The following is a 16,713-nucleotide window of genomic DNA, read 5'->3' on the forward strand; positions in this document are numbered from 1 at the left end:
ATGGTTTGTAGAGCCAAACACAGCAGCAGTGTCCAGGCAGGTGGAAATGGCTACCGAACTGGGCAGCCCAGGCATTGTTGCAGAAGCAGTTTTAGTGGGATGTAGGGGGCAGACACCAGATTACAGTGAGTTAAAGAGTAAATGGGAAGGGAGAATTTGGAAATATCAGGTGTAGTCCACTCTCTGGAAGCTTGGCTGAAATGGAAGGATGAACAGAGAGGACAAAAAAGTTAAGGGGAGCCGGGTACAGTGGCTCACTCCTGTAATCCCAGCACTTTGGGAGGCTGAGGCGGGTGGATCACCTGAGGTTGGGAGTTCGCGACTAGCCTGACCAACATGGAGAAACCCTGTCTCTACTAAAAATACAAAATTAGCTGGACGTGGTGGCACATGCCTGTAATCCCAGCTACTTGGGAGGCTGAGGTAGGAGAATCACTTGAACTTGGGAGGCAGAGGTTGCAGTGAGCCCAGATCATGCCGTTGTACTCCAGCCTGGGCAACAAGAGCAAAACTCCATCTTAAAAAAAAAAAAAAAAAGTTAAGGGGAAGTGTTTTAGGGTGTGGGGTTTTTCCTTTCTTGTTAAGATTAGATGAGGCATGTTTATGTGCTGAAGAGAAAAACCACGTTAAGGAGAAGAGATTGAAGATACAGGAGAGGGAGGGGAAATCCATGGAGCATTATCCTAGAGATGAAATGGATGGGGCAAGAGCAGAAAAGGGTTGTGCCTCAGCAGGAGGCAGGAATCTGCTTCCCCTGGGCCAAAAGGAAGAAAGTGAAACTGAGTGCAAGTGTGCATAAGTGAGTGTTGGAAGAGAGGCTGGAAGTTGAAAAAGATTATTTCCAATGGCCTGAATTTTCCTCCTCACAATAGTGCCTGCTAAGGCAAATCTTAATACTCTGCTTGTCCTAGCTCAGCACTGAAAATACACAATCATTCTCTGGATTAACATGCCTAAGCCCAATCCAACTTTGAGCATTTATCTGGTGTCTTCTATCTGTAAGGCACTAGGCCCTCCTTCTTTTCCTGGGACCAGTCTCCCAGCTCCAGGCAGCTAGGTTCTGGATATCTCCATCTGCTTATGCTACTCCTTTGAATTTCAAATAGCAAGACTCCCTTATACCCACTGTGGATAAAAAGTGATCTATAAGGAGCTGTGGAAAGGCAGAGAAATTAAGTTAACAGTGAACTGCTTTAGATACCCTGAGGCTGGGCTTGGGCCGGTGTCTCCTTGGTGAACTCATTCCTAAGTGCAATAGTTGTCAGATTCACTGAGCCAGAACCCTTCAGACCAGGGTGCTGTGCCTATACCTGACAGATGTACCAGGGTCCTGGGAGGGCACCCCAGGGAAAGGGATAACTTTGTCCTAACTTATTTTGAATCTAAGCAACTTGCCACCCAAGAATCTATCTGAGTCTTTTTCCTATTGATGTTTTCAACATTCTAATCATGAGGAATAATTTCATGTTTGTTACCTGTTGGGTGAAGCAGTACAAGAGAATGAACATTTTTTGATAATTTTTATGGAACTGTCAACCTTTTGGCTGCTGATGCTAAGAGTCAGAAGTGAGTACTTCACACTGGTCTCCCCCAACCTAATCACAAACACACATTCATAGATTCACAGTTCTCAGGTTGGGCTACACATTAGAATCTCCTGGGGAGTTTTTTAAAAATACCATTACCCTACCGCAGATCAATTAAATCAGAATCTCTTGAGAGTGTTCGGGCTTGAGTACTTTTTTTTTTTTTAGACAAAGTTTTGCTCTTGTTGCCCAAGCTGGAATGCAATGATGCAATCTCAGCTCACTGCAACCTCTGCCTCCTGGGTTCAAGTGATTCTCCTGCCTCAGCCTCCTGAGTAGCTGGGATTACAGATGGATGCCACCACGCCTGGCTAATTTTTTGTATTTGCATGTTAGCCAGGCTGGTCTCGAATTCCTGACCTCAGGTGATCCGTCTGCCTCAGCCTCCCAAAGTGCTGGGATTATAGGCGTGAGCCACCACACCCAGCCGGCCTTCAGTACTTTTTAAAAGTTCCCCCAGTGTTGCTAAAGTTGCAGCTGGGGTTGAGAACAACTGGGCCAGACTGACCTTGTCATTACCACCATTTGTTGAGTGCTTCTCAACTCTGTTCCCATCATGGCTTCTAGAGAAAAGGATACCAGCACTGAAGTAAGTGGAAGCACTGGCCTGGAGATCCTGTGTGGCCTTCTGAGGGCTGTGGGGGGGCGGGGGGCGGGCGGGGAAATCAATATTTTGGCACACCTGTATAAGATCAGGTAGCCGGGTCTCACCTGTTGGCAAGCTTTGTTTTCTTTTATATATTGCTGTATTTGGGGAGGATCCTAGTGCAAGCTGAGTAATTACAAGGTCCGTTTAACAGGGTTCTCTTGTACTTTTCATTTATAGTTTTATTGAGGTGTAATTGACATATAATAAAATATGCATATTGAAAGTGTATAGTTTAATAAGTTTTGACATGTGAGTATACCAATGATGCCATGACCACAATCAAGATAATAACCACCTCCAAAGGTTCTCTTGTGTCCCTTTGTAATCCCACCCCTTTTTCCACTCTGTCCCCCAGATACCGCTGATCTGCTGTCATTATAGATCAGTTTGCATTTTCCAGAATTTTATATAAATGGATCTTACATACTCATACTGTTTTTTCTGGCATCTTTTACTCAGCAAAGCTATTTTAAGATTATCCATGTTATTGCCTTTGTCAATAATTCATTCCTTTTTATTGCCAAGTAGTATTCAATTGTATAGACATCACATTTTAAAATATCCATTCACTGTTGATAGACATTTTGGGATATTACAAATAAAGCTGCTGTGGATATTCATGAGCAAGTCTTTGTATGGACATATGCTTTTATTTTTCTTGGATAAGTAGGAGTGATAGTTGAATCCTATGTTAGGTGTGTGTTTACCTTTTTAAGAAGCTGTCTGTTTCCCAGAGTGGTTGTACCATTTTACAGTCCCCACCAGTAGTGTGTGAAAGCTATCCTCTTCAAATTGACTGGAGAAGGTTTGCTTCCATCTCTTCTTCTTGGGTAATAGAAGGTGCTTCTTGGCTGGGTGTGGTGGCTCACGCCTGTAATCCCAGCACTTTGGGAGACCGAGGCGGGTGGATCACCTGAGGTCAGGAGTTCCAAACAAGCCTGGCCAACATGACAAAGCCCCGTCTGTACTAAAAATACAAAAATTAGCCAGACACAGTGGTGGGCGCCTGTAATCCTAGCTACTGGGGAGGCTGAGGCAGGAGAATCACTTGAACCTGGGAGGCGGAGGTTGCAGTGAGCCGAGGTAGCACCATTGCACTCCAGCCTGGGCGACAGAGTGAGACTCCGTCTCAAAAAAAAAAAAAAAAAAAAAGAGATGCCTTTCTCTTTTTGGGGCACAAATGACAGAGGTGAGTATAGGGATTAGGGCGCAGAGATGAGGCATGTAGAGATGAATGGATGGGTAGTTGGATATAATAAATAGGTAAAGTTGTCTTGGTATCCCTTTTTTCCTCTGTCTTTCTATGCTTTCCATTAGTTGTACACACCAAAGAAACAGGCACTGGCCCAGATTATGTCACCTAAATTGGATTATTAGTAAATCTCTCTTTGTGACTGATTGATATTTTTACCCCTGCAGATGCCCACACAGCATGTCACAACCCTCCAGAACTGACGTTGGCAGGAAGTAGAGACTTCTTTTCACCTGTGTCCCCCATCCTCGCCATGTCTTCGACTCAGGGCAATGGGGAACACTGGAAGTCCCTGGAGTCGGTGGGCATCAGCCGCAAAGAGCTGGCGATGGCCGAAGCCTTGCAGATGGAGTATGATGCCCTGTCCCGGCTCCGGCATGACAAGGAGGAGAACAGAGCCAAGCAGAACGCAGACCCCTCTCTCATCAGCTGGGATGAGCCTGGGGTAGACTTCTACAGCAAGCCGGCAGGAAAGCGGACCGACCTCAAGCTGTTACGCGGTCTCTCTGGCTCTGATCCTACCCTCAACTACAACTCACTCTCCCCACAGGAAGGGCTGCCCAACCACTCTACCTCCCAAGGGCCCCAGCCTGGCCCAGATCCCTGGCCCAAAGGCTCCCTGTCTGGAGACTACCTTTACATTTTTGATGGTTCAGATGGGGGAGTTTCTTCATCCCCAGGACCAGGGGACATAGAGGGCTCTTGCAAGAAACTATCCCCACCTCCTCTGCCTCCCCGAGCTTCTATCTGGGATACCCCTCCCCTGCCTCCCAGAAAGGGGTCCCCCTCATCCTCCAAGATCTCCCAGCCCAATGACATCAACACTTTCTCATTGGTCGAACAATTGCCGGGCAAACTGCTAGAGCATCGGATCCTAGAAGAGGAAGAGGTGCCGGGAGGTGGGGGTCAGGGGCGCCTACTGGGGTCTGTGGACTATGATGGTATCAATGATGCAATTACTAGGCTCAACTTGAAATCGACCTATGATGCGGAGATGCTGCGGGATGCCACTAGGGGCTGGAAGGAGGGCCGAGGGCCCCTGGACTTCAGCAAAGACACCTCTGGAAAACCCGTGGCCAGGAGCAAGACTATGCCCCCTCAGGTGCCCCCCCGCACCTACGCCTCCCGCTACGGCACCCGAAAGAATACGACGCCTGGCAAGAACCGCCGGATTTCTGCAGCCCCGGTGAGCACCTTCTTGTGTTTCTTCTGCCTTCCTTTCTCCATGTCCTTCAGAAACAGGGACTAGTCTCTCTGCTGTTCTACATCCAACTCTGCCAAGTCCTTACCCCTTTAGGCCTCTCCTACCCTCTTTTTCTGCCACTGGGACCCTGGCTCTGGCAGGGGAGGTCCAAGGGAGGCTTGATTTGGGGTGGATACCAGTAAAGGGAGGGCTCCTTCTCAGGGCCAGGTTTCATGTGTCTTGGCCAAAACGGTCCTTCTGGGGCAGGCATTTGGAAATCCTGGTTCCTAGCGTGTGCCTGCTTCCTGATGTAAGGACTGAATTGGGAGTTAGGGGATTCATTATTGACTGGCTGAATGGCCCTCTGGACCGGAGCAAGTTGCTTCCGCTTGCTCTGAGGCCCTGCTCTGCCAAAAACGCTGCGTGGCGATGAAGATCATTGACAATAGTAACCACTTGTTTAGTGCCCACTGAATGCCAGACCCTGGTCCAGATCTCCACAACAACCCTTCCTGATAGTCCAAAGCCACACAGCAAGCAATAGCAGGGCCAGCATTCAGCCTGGCCTCTCTCATTCCTAAGCCCTCTCTCTCCTCTCCTTCTCCCTTTCTCTCTCTCTCTCCTCTCTCTCTCTCTCTCTACTCTGTTCTTTATTGTGATAAAATATATATAACGTAAAATTCGCCACCGTAACCATGTGTAAGTGTGCAGTCAGTGGCACTGATGACATTCACATTGTTGTGCAACCCTTGCGTTATTCATCTCTACCCATTCTGTTCTCACAATGAAAATATTTAGAAAAAATATGCAGCATGACAAATAATTTTATTTTTATCAGTACATAGTGTAAAATAGCGAACTATCTAGGTCAAAGCCCCCAGGCAGGTACCAGGGCAGCTCTGATCTTTTTTCTGGTTTAGGGGAGCTTCAGCAGCATCTCCTGGGTGGGACCAGAAGGCCTCTTTGTGTTTCATCCTTGGTCGCTGGAAACCCTGGCTGCAAGGAGTCAAGAGACAAGTGACACCCCCATGGCTGATACCTTTTTTTTGAGATGGAGTCTCGCTCTGTCGCCCAGGCTGGAGTGCAGTGGCATGATCTCGGCTCACTGCAACCTCCACCTCCCCGGTTCAAAAGATTCTCCTGCCTCAGCCTCCCAAGTAGCTGGGATTACAGGCACCTGCCACCACGCCTAGCTAATTTTTGTATTTTTAGTAGAGATGGGTTTCACCACATTGGCCAGGCTGGTCTCGAACTCCTGACCTCAGGTGATCTGTCCACTTTGGCCTCCCAAAGTGCTGGGATTACAGGTGTGAGCCAATGCCCCTGGCTGCTGATGCCTTCTGTGACAGCTTAGCATTCCGCTTCATTCCGTCCCGGTTTCCTCCTTAGCCATTGTTTAAGGGGCACTGGGGTTTTCCCACCTTGTGTCTAGCCTTTGGGAACCTTCCCAACTCTGAAGAGCTACACAGTTCTTCCTTCCTCTGCTTCTGCTAAGAGAGGCCCCCAAAAGCAGAATCAGCTCCTGGGATAAGCCACATCCCATCCCTAGAGCTCAAGGATTTTTAAAGGCCTTGCTCTGAGAGGTGGGGCTGTTCCCGCTATTTATAGGGACTGGGAGATTCCTGTTCCCAGCTCTGAGTTCCTCACACCGGGCTGGGCCTGCTCACTGAGTCAGGGCACCCTGGTAGGTGGTCACCTCTGTCACTCCTTCTCTCTCCTGCCTCCCCCACTCCCTCACCCTTTCCCTTCCCCATCCCCTGCATGTCATCAGAGTTCTGAGACAGAGCTCAGCCCAGAATCTCCTTGAAGAAGCGGGCACAAAGCAAAAAGCTCTTGCCAGTTCTGAGTGGGGAAATGCGGCCTTGGTCCTCCCCGGCTCGGCTTGTTGCAGGGGCTCAGCCTGCTGGGAGGGGGGACCCCTTGGGCCCTCGGCCTATACCACCGCCCCGCTTTCGTCGGGCTTCCAGCCGGAGGGAACCTCCTTATCCCAGGCCAGCGGAGCCAGCTCTGGAAATGGCTGGCTCCGAATGCCAGCCTGATACCCCCGCTGCCAGCCTCTGCCCGGCAGACTCCCCCAGCCAGCATCGGGCGATGCCACCAGGGCCTGCCAGCCGGGCAAACGTAAGTGGCTTTTGTTTTCTTATGGTGCCAGTGAGTGGTACAGAAAGGGCATGACAGTAGCCTTCAGTGGCCACTCTGTTCTCTCCCTCTCTCCCTGTCTTGCCTTCTCTTCCCTCCCCCCACTGTCTCTCTCTCTTTTTTTCTTCCTCTCTCTCTCCTTCTCTCTCTTGTGGGTTAATTGCTGACGGTGGTACTATTGTTTTGACTGGGACACAGGCACGCACTTGGCAGAGCCAGGGCCTCACATGCCAACTGTTCCCACTGCTGCCCTCCCCCCTGTGCACCCCCGCCCCCCGCCGCCCATGCACACCCAGGGGAGCAAGGCTAACAAGAGAGGGTCAACCAGAGGAAACAGTCTGGATATTCAAATGAGGAGCTCAGTTGCTGTCATCTGCCCCAAGAGGCAGGGAAGACTTGAGAGTAGCCGGTGGGTTGGATGAGAGATGTGAGGCGTTGCGATGTGCACAGGCCAGAGCTAGACTCCCCCCAGAAACAGCTGTTGGAACCACATGCCAGCCGAATCTCCATCTGAGCTGAAGCCTCGTTCCCCGGTATGGCCTCCCAGGCTGCCCTGAGCAGACTTCTCAGGCAGAAACCCGTCATGCACCAGCTCTCCCTCCCCCTCACTTCCTTCTCCCTAGGGCTGGGCTACAGGCCTTGCTAGGGGCTTCTTGAGGAAGCCTCCTGGGTGACTAAAAGCAGCTCTGGGATGGGAGACCGTTTGGGACCTTGTCTGAGAATCCCACCACCACACACATATTTTGAGAGAGGAAGTGGGGCCAAGGCAGGATCCCTGACATTCCAGTTGTTCAGAGCCGGCTGACTCGGAAGCCAGAGGAGCCAAGCTTCTACCAGGTCCTCCCCTGCCCAGACCACTGCTTTGACGCTTTCTTCCTCAAATGGCATTTACCCAGAAGGCACATGTGTCTGAGTCATCTCCTCTATCTAAGGGTTCTGGGTCTCTCTCTGCTTTGGGTCCCTGGGACTCGTGGATATTGAGGCTTTTGACCAGGGCCAAGCTTCCCTGGGTACCATTTGGGCAGCCCACGTGCTCTAGCCTCAGTGGAGGGGCTGGGAAAAACAGCTGACTGCTCTTCTCCCCATCACGCCTCTGGGAGAATCCCCCAGAAAGCCCTTGTTGCAGGAGCGGCCCAACAGCACTGGATTGCCTTACCGGCTGCCTCACGCTTATCAGACTGTCCCCTCCTAAAGCAGCTTTGGCCACACTCTCGTCCTTGTCACCCAGGCTTCAGTACTCAGCCAGAGCTTCACCTCCTTCTTCAACTTGGCTCCTGGTCTCCTAGGACAGCTGATACATGTATTCCCGGATGTCCCATATGTTCTTGTACCCCTTTCATTGAATGTTGAGTGACTAGAAAATCTTTTCATCTAGAGTTTGAGTTTAGGTCTGGGTGTACCTCATAGGGAGGGGACACCATGAGAGAAAAGGCACTGAGTCGTCTCCTCTTCTCTTAAAGGTGGGCTCCCGGCCCCACACCGTTGCCAATGGCCATGAGTTGTTTGAGGTCTCAGAAGAGAGAGATGAGGAGGTTGCTGCATTTTGCCACATGCTGGATATGTAAGAGCTAAAGAATGGGGCAGGGGATTTGGGAGGACTATGGGGGATGGGGAAGAGGGCCATCCATTTCAGAACTTCCTTTAGGAGGGAAGAAGCACCATAATTAAATAAATCTCAATTCATAGCTATGAAATGCTTCCTACAACAAGTATCTGCAGGGTTTTTTAAATCTTATAAGTTTCACATTTTTAACAAAATTCGTGAAACCTCCATTGACTGGTCAAAGTATCCTGATCACTCTAGGGTCTGACCCTCAGTTGCCCTTAGGAGCAAATAAATGCACCCCAGCTGGCGATAAGAGTGTTATCTGGAACTAAAAGAGAAAGGAAATGGATTCATAAAAAATTTTCCATTAAACTTAGCATGGAAAGCTTTGTCATTTTAGAACTATTTGTACTGTTCAACGGTGGGAAACATGTTGCAATTAGAAGTGTCAAGATGGGGGTTTCTCAGAGCTGCTACCCCACTGCCCCCATCCTGGCCTGCAAATTTGGAGGGCTGGGCTGAGTGGGGACAGAGGGGCTCTTGAGCCTCCGAGCACGAGGGTTCCAGCAGACCTCTTCTCGACTACTCTCTTCTAAAGGCACAGTGAGGGTACTTTTTCTTCCCGTACAGCCTTCGATCTGGCTCTGACATCCAAGACTACTCCCTCACCGGCTATGTCTGGAGTGCTGTCACCCCTAGCCCAGAGCACCTAGGGGATGAAGTCAACCTGAAGGTGACTGTGTTGTGTGACAGGCTTCAAGAGGCACTCACTTTCACCTGCAACTGTAAGTTAGTGATGGGGGAGAGGGTGTGAGCATCCCTTGAAGTGGGATGGGGATGACTGTGTTTTGGACTCCGTTCCCACCTCATCTTGTGGCCCAGATGAAGGGCAGTGAGGATGCTCCTTTGGGGGCGGGGGTGCTGGCTTTGGGCCCAGCTTTCTAGTGCAGTCACTTTCCCCAACTCTGAACTACTTGCCTGCTTTGTCTGGTTGGTGATGGTGCTGGAGAATACTTAGCTGGGAAGGGGGATCAGGGTGGGAAAACTGAGACCCATCTGCCCTGACATCCATCATCATCGTTTCCCCTGCCTTACCCTTCACAGGTTCCTCCACTGTAGACTTGCTTATCTACCAGACTCTGTGCTACACCCATGATGACCTGAGGAATGTGGACGTGGGTGACTTTGTGCTAAAACCCTGTGGGCTGGAGGAGTTCCTGCAGAAGTGAGTGAATGGGTGGGAGGTAGCCCCTGCCTTCCTGGTAATAAGACTGTGAGGGGGCTTCCTGGGATTGGTGCTGGGACCGGCCTGGCAGCTCCGCCCCAATCCCACAGTCAAGACTCCTGCTTTCTGGGCATACTCTCGGCCACGTCGCACTTTCCCCAGGAGCTCTGTCTTCCAGCGGGGTTGGCTGACGTCCTGAGCCAAGTCTGCTGTGGAAAGAGCTTGGAGCTGGGATTAGGCAAAGACTAGGTCATATCTGCTTGCAGATTCTGCTTATGGAGGGATGTGTGTATTTGTGGGGAGGAGTGGGCTTGGGGAGACTATATGGGTAGGGCTGTATCTCCTGCTCTAGATTATGTGTGGTGTTTTTACGGCTGGGGCAAAAGTAGGACTGGGCAGAAGTGCCCTTATGGAGCCTAGGGAAGAAATTACAATTACTGTCTCTCCCCATTCTCCTGCCAACAAGCCTTTTCCCCAGCTGGCCCGTGCAGCTAGTTATCCTCCTCCCAAAGGCATGCCTCCAGCTCCTCTCTATCCAGTGCCCTCTGTGGAAAGCAGCCTCCCTGGAAAGTCTGATGTGGACCAGCTGAGGCAACCCCCTTTCCACTACCCTGGGCTTTGGAGGGCTGCAGTGGAAGGGAGGCAGGGGCAAGGTTGCCACTTCTCAGATGGTGCAGCTGTGTGACAGCAGACAGATAAGATCTGCTTTCCTCTCTTAGGCTTCAGGGCCGCTCCTCCCCCAATCTCTGTCCACTTGGAGGAAGCACATCTTGGGAATGGAGAAAGGAGAGACCTGTGTCTCACTTCTTAGGAGTGCCGTATAAGTGCCACTGCTTGCTTTTTCTCTCTCTTACATCCAGGTCTAGATGCAAGGATGGTTGATCTATGGCTAGAGCATAAGATTTGGCAGTCAGGATGGAAGATTCATTTCTGGGCTTCTTTCTTTTTTTGAGACAGAGTCTCGCTCTGTCACCCAGGCTGGAGTGCAGTGGCGCCATGTCATTCAGCTCACTGCAGCCTCCACCTCCCAGGCTCAAACTATTCTCATGCCTCAGCCTCCTGAGTAGCTGAGATTACAGGCATAAGTGCCACCAAGCCCGGCTAATTTTTGTATTTTTTAATAGAGATGGGGTTTCACCATGTTGACTAGGCTGGTCTCGAACTTCTGACCTCAGGTGATCTGCCTGCCTAGGCCTCCTAAAGTGCTGGGATTATAGGCATGAGCCACTGTGCCCAGCTATCTGGGCTTATTTCTTCAAATTTAGGGATATCGTGGGGTCCTTTCTGGCCTCTGCCTCCTCATCTGGAAGCTAAGGGAAAGGAAAGAGGCAGGGTTCTGTATGGTACAACTCCAGGGTACCCTTCAAATGTGCCCCAACTTTAAACTCATTCAATGTATACACTTTCCCCAGAGGAACAGGAGGGGTCCTAGACTCAGGGTGGCCTGGCAGAGAGAGTATCAGGTGGCCTGCCACTGTTAGAAGGGAACAAGGGGACATAGTGGGTAAGTTGGAGCTCCTGCTGACACCATTACACAGGTTTGAATTCTGACTTGCCACTCACTAGTTGTGAAGCTTGATGCTCAGGGCCCTCTGTAAGCTGCCGTGAGGGTGAAATGTGAGAATGACCTGTGAGCAAATAGTAAATACCATCAGGGAAGGAGCAGCCTACAGAGAGAAGTCCTAGGGCTCTGGGCTGCACAGATCCTGCCATTTCCCTTGCAGCACCCCAAATCCTGCAGCCCCTGGGTCCGGAGGTAGTGGGAGCTGTCAAGTTCTACCTCCCTACCAAGACCCAGGTGAAATATTCTTAGTGAGGTGGGACAGGGTCAGTGGTCCGCAGATCACACTCTGCGTACTCTGACTTGAATGCAGAGAGAGGAAGGCCTTCCACAGAGAAGATCAAGCAAGTCCCCAGGAGACCTGTGTCCATGACTCCTGGCCCAGGAGCCCAGCTCCCACCCAACAGAAAAGCACAGTGCTGTTTCTTGGCCCAGCCCCCAGGCCCTCAGCACGTGATGACTACCTGGGGTCGGGGTAGAAAGGACCCTCTGGGGGTTCCAGAAATCTGCTAGTTCCCAAGGAAGCCCTCAGATTTTCTACCCTGCCTGGCAGGAGGGGCTGATACTGAGGGGGTGAGTGGGTTCAGGATGCAGGCTGCTCTCAGATAAGAACCTTGAGGCAGTCCCGTGGGAGGGTTGGGTTTCCTGCCACCTCCCCCAGCCCCACCACACTCTTCCTTCCTCCCAGGCTCTCCCACCAGGCCCAGCCCCACAGCCCAGCCTCACCATCTCCAGGTTTTGGCTGCACTTCAGTTTTAGATCTGATAAGGGCCTAGATCGGAGGCTTGGGCCTCTCGGGATGTGGAGAACCCCTCACTCAAGTCCTCGCTGGACCTAGACAACCCTGGGCCCTGCACCTCCACCAGCTTCTGCACATAACGCCCCCCTTATGCTCCTGTCCTCTCCTCTCCATTTCTGGCCTAGATTCCCAGCTCTGCTGAGGAAGGAAGTCCTTTTCCGGCTTCTGTTACCCAGCTGCTGAGGCCAGGCCCAGGCCTGCAGTGCTGGCCTGGAGGTAGTTCTTCCTCTGCCCCTCCTCCTGGGTTTCCTTACTGATGAAGGTGTCATTTGGGAGAGAGGAAGAGGTTGGATCACTGAGGGGCTCCTAGGCCTTCTCTCTGAAAGGGGGAGTCTGACACATGGGCGCTTGAGCAGGTGGGACTGGCATGCATTTGGGATTTTTCAAGAAGTCATAGAAATTTGTAAGGTTATTCACAAGCAGGCAGGGCCAACAGAGGGAAGGTAGAAAAAGAACTTGGGTGGGGACACTGATCTGGAGGCTTGGTGGGTTTTCCCCAAGTTATTTTGGCCTCAGCACCCTAGTTGGTAGCATTGGAAGAGGGGTGACTCGCTGAGCTCCCACACTGGAGCCTGAGCACCCGCAGACTCCAACATGTCTCTTCCTGGTTGTTCCCTGTGTGGAGGCCCAGAGGATAGGGCTTCAACAACTGCTCCCTGTGATGTCCCTCTGTTTCCCCGCTCTCTCCAACAGTTCCCAGCTCTGGAGTGAACCAGTGATTACCACACGGGTCATAAATACCTAAGAGAGTCAATATTTGTACTGACCAAGGATTAAGTATATGAGGTGGCTTTTATTTAGACAGACCTCTGTTCCTTCTCCTAAGCTCCACCCCATAACATTTTCTAGGAGCCAAAGTAGGGTACAACACAGGTACTACCCCCTTACCTAAACCTTCTTTCTGTATCTCTCTCCCCAAGGCTAAGGTATGCATCTCCCTTCCCAGTGAGTCCCCAGGATGCTAATGGTCTTGTCCCTCTACCCTACCAGCAAGCATGCCTTGGGCAGTCATGAGTACATCCAATACTGCCGCAAGTTTGACATTGACATTCGGCTACAGCTGATGGAGCAGAAGGTTGTGCGCAGTGAGCTGGCTCGGACGGTTCGTGTGAGGGTGGTGGAGGGTTGCCCAGGGCTGGGGAGGTGGAATGGGAATACAATATGGAACACATCAGGTGGGAGGGGGGTAGGAGTGCTGGGCTGAGATAAGGGCGCTGCGCCTCTCTAAATAAGTCACTTCTTACACAGGTGAATGATGACCAGAGCCCTTCCACCTTGAACTACCTCGTCCATCTCCAAGAGAGGCCCGTCAAGCAGACCATCAGCAGGTGAGTGTGGGCGCCATCTTGGATGTGCTCCAAACAGGAACTGTAGAGGGATCCCATCAGATGTGCCTGCTTGCCTTTCTGCCAGGGCTAAGGGATTCTTGCACGTGTTGGGTTGGGGCCCACACGTCTTATCAGGGAAGATCCCAACTCTAGGCATGTTTCATCTCTTCCCTCTGCAACTTTGCCATCATTCTCTCCAGGCTAGAAGTGGCAGAATAGAAAGACTCTCCCTCCTTCAGTCTTCACAAGACATATAGAAAGAGTAGGAACTCCTTTAAATCAGAGTGTGAGCTGAGGAGAGGGAGGTAGAAAATGGGTTTCCCAGGGCACTGGGTCTTTCATGACCTCTCCTGTGGTTTTTCCCTGCCCCCAACTCCCAGGCAGGCCCTGAGTCTTCTGTTCGACACTTACCACAATGAGGTGGATGCCTTCCTGCTGGCTGATGTGAGTACGAATCCAGGGGCTGGCCTGGCTGCGTGAAAGCTCCTCCTCTCCCCTTCCCCAGTCCTCCTGGGATCACCCAGCACTATGAGGGATCTGGGTGGAGCCTGAAAATCTGTTGGCAGAGCACTTCTTTTTAACCCCTCGCTCATGGGCAAACTAAGACTCCTAGATGTTGGGCAACGGCAAGCACATAGCCAGGGATTCTGCTCCTCTATAGAAGAAGCAGGTCGGAAAACTGCACACTAGTCCCATTCTCTGGAGTAGGATGTCTCCAGAGCTAAGGAACCGAGAGCTGTCACCCCCCAGCTGCTGCACTTGATGTGCATTGGAGCATACATCCTATGAGCAATGTCAGAAATCTCTGGTTTGAGAGGTTCTGTTTTGCTGTTATCACAGGTAGGAAACCATCGGGAGGTAGAAGGTTTCACATGTAGGGAGGGCCAGAGCCCTACCCGCTTGGACTCACGCAGAGTCTCAAGCCTCAAAACCATGAGAATCAACATTTGTCTTAAATGTCACAATGCCAAAGAAAATCTGACAGTGATCTTCAAAAACAATCCCTTGCTGAGTGTGATGGCTCACGCCTGTAAACGCAACCCTTTGGGAAACTGAGGTGGGAGAATTGCTTGAACCCCAAAGTTCAAGGCCAGCCTGGGCAACACAGCAAGACCCCATCTCTACAAAAAATACAAAAGTTAGCCAGGCATGGTGGCACACACCTGTAGCCCCAGCTGCTCTGGAGGCTGAGGTGGGAGGATCGCTTGAGCCCAGGAGTTTGGGGCTGTAGTGAGCTCTGATCACACCATTGCACTCCAGCCTGGGTGACAGAGTGAGACCCTATCTCAAAAAACAAAACAAAAAACCAATCCCTGTCTCAGTGATCCAGTTAATAGTCATAAACGCGTGCTTTTTGAGGGGTTCAGCATTATGTCTAGTCACTGCCAGAATCCCTTCTCTAGGAGTCTGTGCTTGAACATTTCCAGTGATGGTGGGGAAGCTCTGAACACCTGTGCTCTGCTGGTCTGGCCCTTTGCTAGTGGCTACGATGGGTAGAGAAGTGTAAGAATTGTCGTAGCCTTGGCCAGGTGCAGTGGCTCACGCCTGTAATCCCAGCACTTTGGGAGGCTGAGGTGGGCGGATCACCTGAGGTCAGGAGTTCGAGACTAGCCTGGCCAACATGGTGAAGCCCTGTCTCTACTAAAAATACAAAAATTAGCTGGGCGTGATGGCAGGTGCCTATAATCCCAGCTACTTGGGAGGCTGAAGCAAGAAAATCGCTTGAACCAGGGAGGCAGAGGTTGCAGTGAGCCGAGATCGTTCCATTGCATTCTAGCCTGGGTGACAGAGCAAGACTCCGTCCCAAAAAAAAAAAAAAAAAAAATTGTCATAGCCTTTGGGGAGCTTGTGTTCTTGTTAGAAAAATTGAATAGTAACACAAAGCTATTAGTAGACAGAACAGGATGGTAATAAATTAATTAAGGGCTCCTGGAGGATGCTAGAGGAAGGGGATTGGCCAGGGAGGGCTTTATGAAGGAGGTAGAATTTTAGCTGCTCTGTGATTTAAATTTATATAGGTAATCAGAGCTGGACAGGTGAGGGAATTCCAAATGAGAAAATTCCAGAAGCTGAAGTGCGGAGGGGAGGGTATGGCTGTGGCATATCAGTAGAAGTGAGATGAGATCTGTCTGGAAATTCTACAGGTCTCTGGGAGAGACCCTGTATATATGTGTATAGTATAAGTAGACTACAGAGACAGGCTAGAAATAGGAGGAGCTTCAAGGGGAACGGCTGAAAGAATTGGGGCATGTGGGCATGGCCCATTGAATTCAGTGGGAGAGATTATTTGCTGATGCTGAATATTTGAAAACAAAATGTATTGCACATTTACCCCTGAGGATCATGAATCTCTCTACTCTTCCCAACCCTTTCCTTTAAAGACTGGGGTGGGGAGGGGTTGGAGACCAAGAGCACGAGAGCGGAGCCTGCCAGCCTCACTGTGTCACCTCCCACAGGGGGACTTCCCACTGAAGGCTGACAGGGTGGTCCAGTCCGTCAAGGCCATCTGCAACGCCCTGGCCGCCGTGGAAACCCCTGAGATCACCAATGCTCTCAACCAGCTGCCCCCCTGCCCCTCCCGCATGCAGCCTAAAATTCAGAAGGTAAAGGGGCCCAGGGTGCTAGGAGGGGGAAGGGGGAGAGGGATACTGCCAGGTAACTGAGTTGTCTGTTGCTAGGGTGTGTAGGTGTTCACTCACCAAAAAGGGGCTTCTCTCCACCTCCACCTTTTATGTTTAAGGAATTCAACCACAAGAGCTCTTCAAAAATGGATGCCAAGTGTGTCCCCTCTTCCTGAGCTTGAGGGAGAGCTACCTGGGACTGCTTGCTGAGAGCCCAGGCCAGTAAAGGCTTTATTCACAGTCACCAAGGCATTGCCTGACAGTCCGCATATCCATCAGGGCGCAAAAACAAACCAGGAGGAAAATCTCTCTAGAGCCAGGGGCTCCGGGACTCCAGCACGGGCTGTGTGCTCTGCAGACAGGGCCAGCACCGCAGACACTGTGATCTACAGCCGAGTAGCCTGAGGGTTGGGATCTCTCAGAAGGGTGGACACGATGATTGCTATCCTCCGTCAGCTCACTCTGTCCATCACACAGATCTGGTACAAACCATTACTCTATCCTCTCTGGGGATTCTCAGCTCCTCACATTTCAGCCCATTCTGGTCCAGATGAGTGCAGCTGTGAAAAGCCCTTCTTCCAGCTGTGACGAAAAAGGCCATGGCCCTGAAGCTCCCCTCCCTCTTCTTTTTCCCCCCGAACAGGATCCCAGCGTCTTGGCTGTGAGGGAAAACCGAGGTAAGGGAACTGCTCTCCATCTTCATCCAGTCAGGCTGCCGAAAACTGCAGTCTCTGCCCAGATTCCTTTTTCTGCCTGGCCCCCTTGATTTATGTGTCGGAGTTCGGCTGGGGTGTGTGTGTGTGTGTGTGTGTGTGTGTGTCTAT

The 16,713-nt window shown here is 51.1% G+C and overlaps 1 protein-coding gene across 1 annotated transcript in view; it reads left to right on the forward strand.

Moving 5' to 3' along the window:
- The window catches only part of PIK3C2B (phosphatidylinositol-4-phosphate 3-kinase, catalytic subunit type 2 beta), a 69,976-nt gene that overhangs the window by 19,688 nt on the left and 33,575 nt on the right, over positions 1-16,713 (forward strand). The window contains exons 2-10 of the mRNA XM_011990445.1: positions 3,655-4,673; positions 8,270-8,370; positions 8,986-9,140; positions 9,460-9,580; positions 12,931-13,042; positions 13,189-13,268; positions 13,649-13,712; positions 15,725-15,871; positions 16,533-16,566. Coding sequence (XP_011845835.1) covers positions 3,741-4,673; positions 8,270-8,370; positions 8,986-9,140; positions 9,460-9,580; positions 12,931-13,042; positions 13,189-13,268; positions 13,649-13,712; positions 15,725-15,871; positions 16,533-16,566 — 1,747 coding nt within the window. The 5' untranslated portion in view covers positions 3,655-3,740. The remainder of the gene's footprint in view (positions 1-3,654; positions 4,674-8,269; positions 8,371-8,985; positions 9,141-9,459; positions 9,581-12,930; positions 13,043-13,188; positions 13,269-13,648; positions 13,713-15,724; positions 15,872-16,532; positions 16,567-16,713) is intronic.

Source organism: Mandrillus leucophaeus, unplaced genomic scaffold (genome assembly GCF_000951045.1).
Source record: "Mandrillus leucophaeus isolate KB7577 unplaced genomic scaffold, Mleu.le_1.0 Scaffold38, whole genome shotgun sequence".
Taxonomy (NCBI): domain Eukaryota; kingdom Metazoa; phylum Chordata; class Mammalia; order Primates; family Cercopithecidae; genus Mandrillus; species Mandrillus leucophaeus.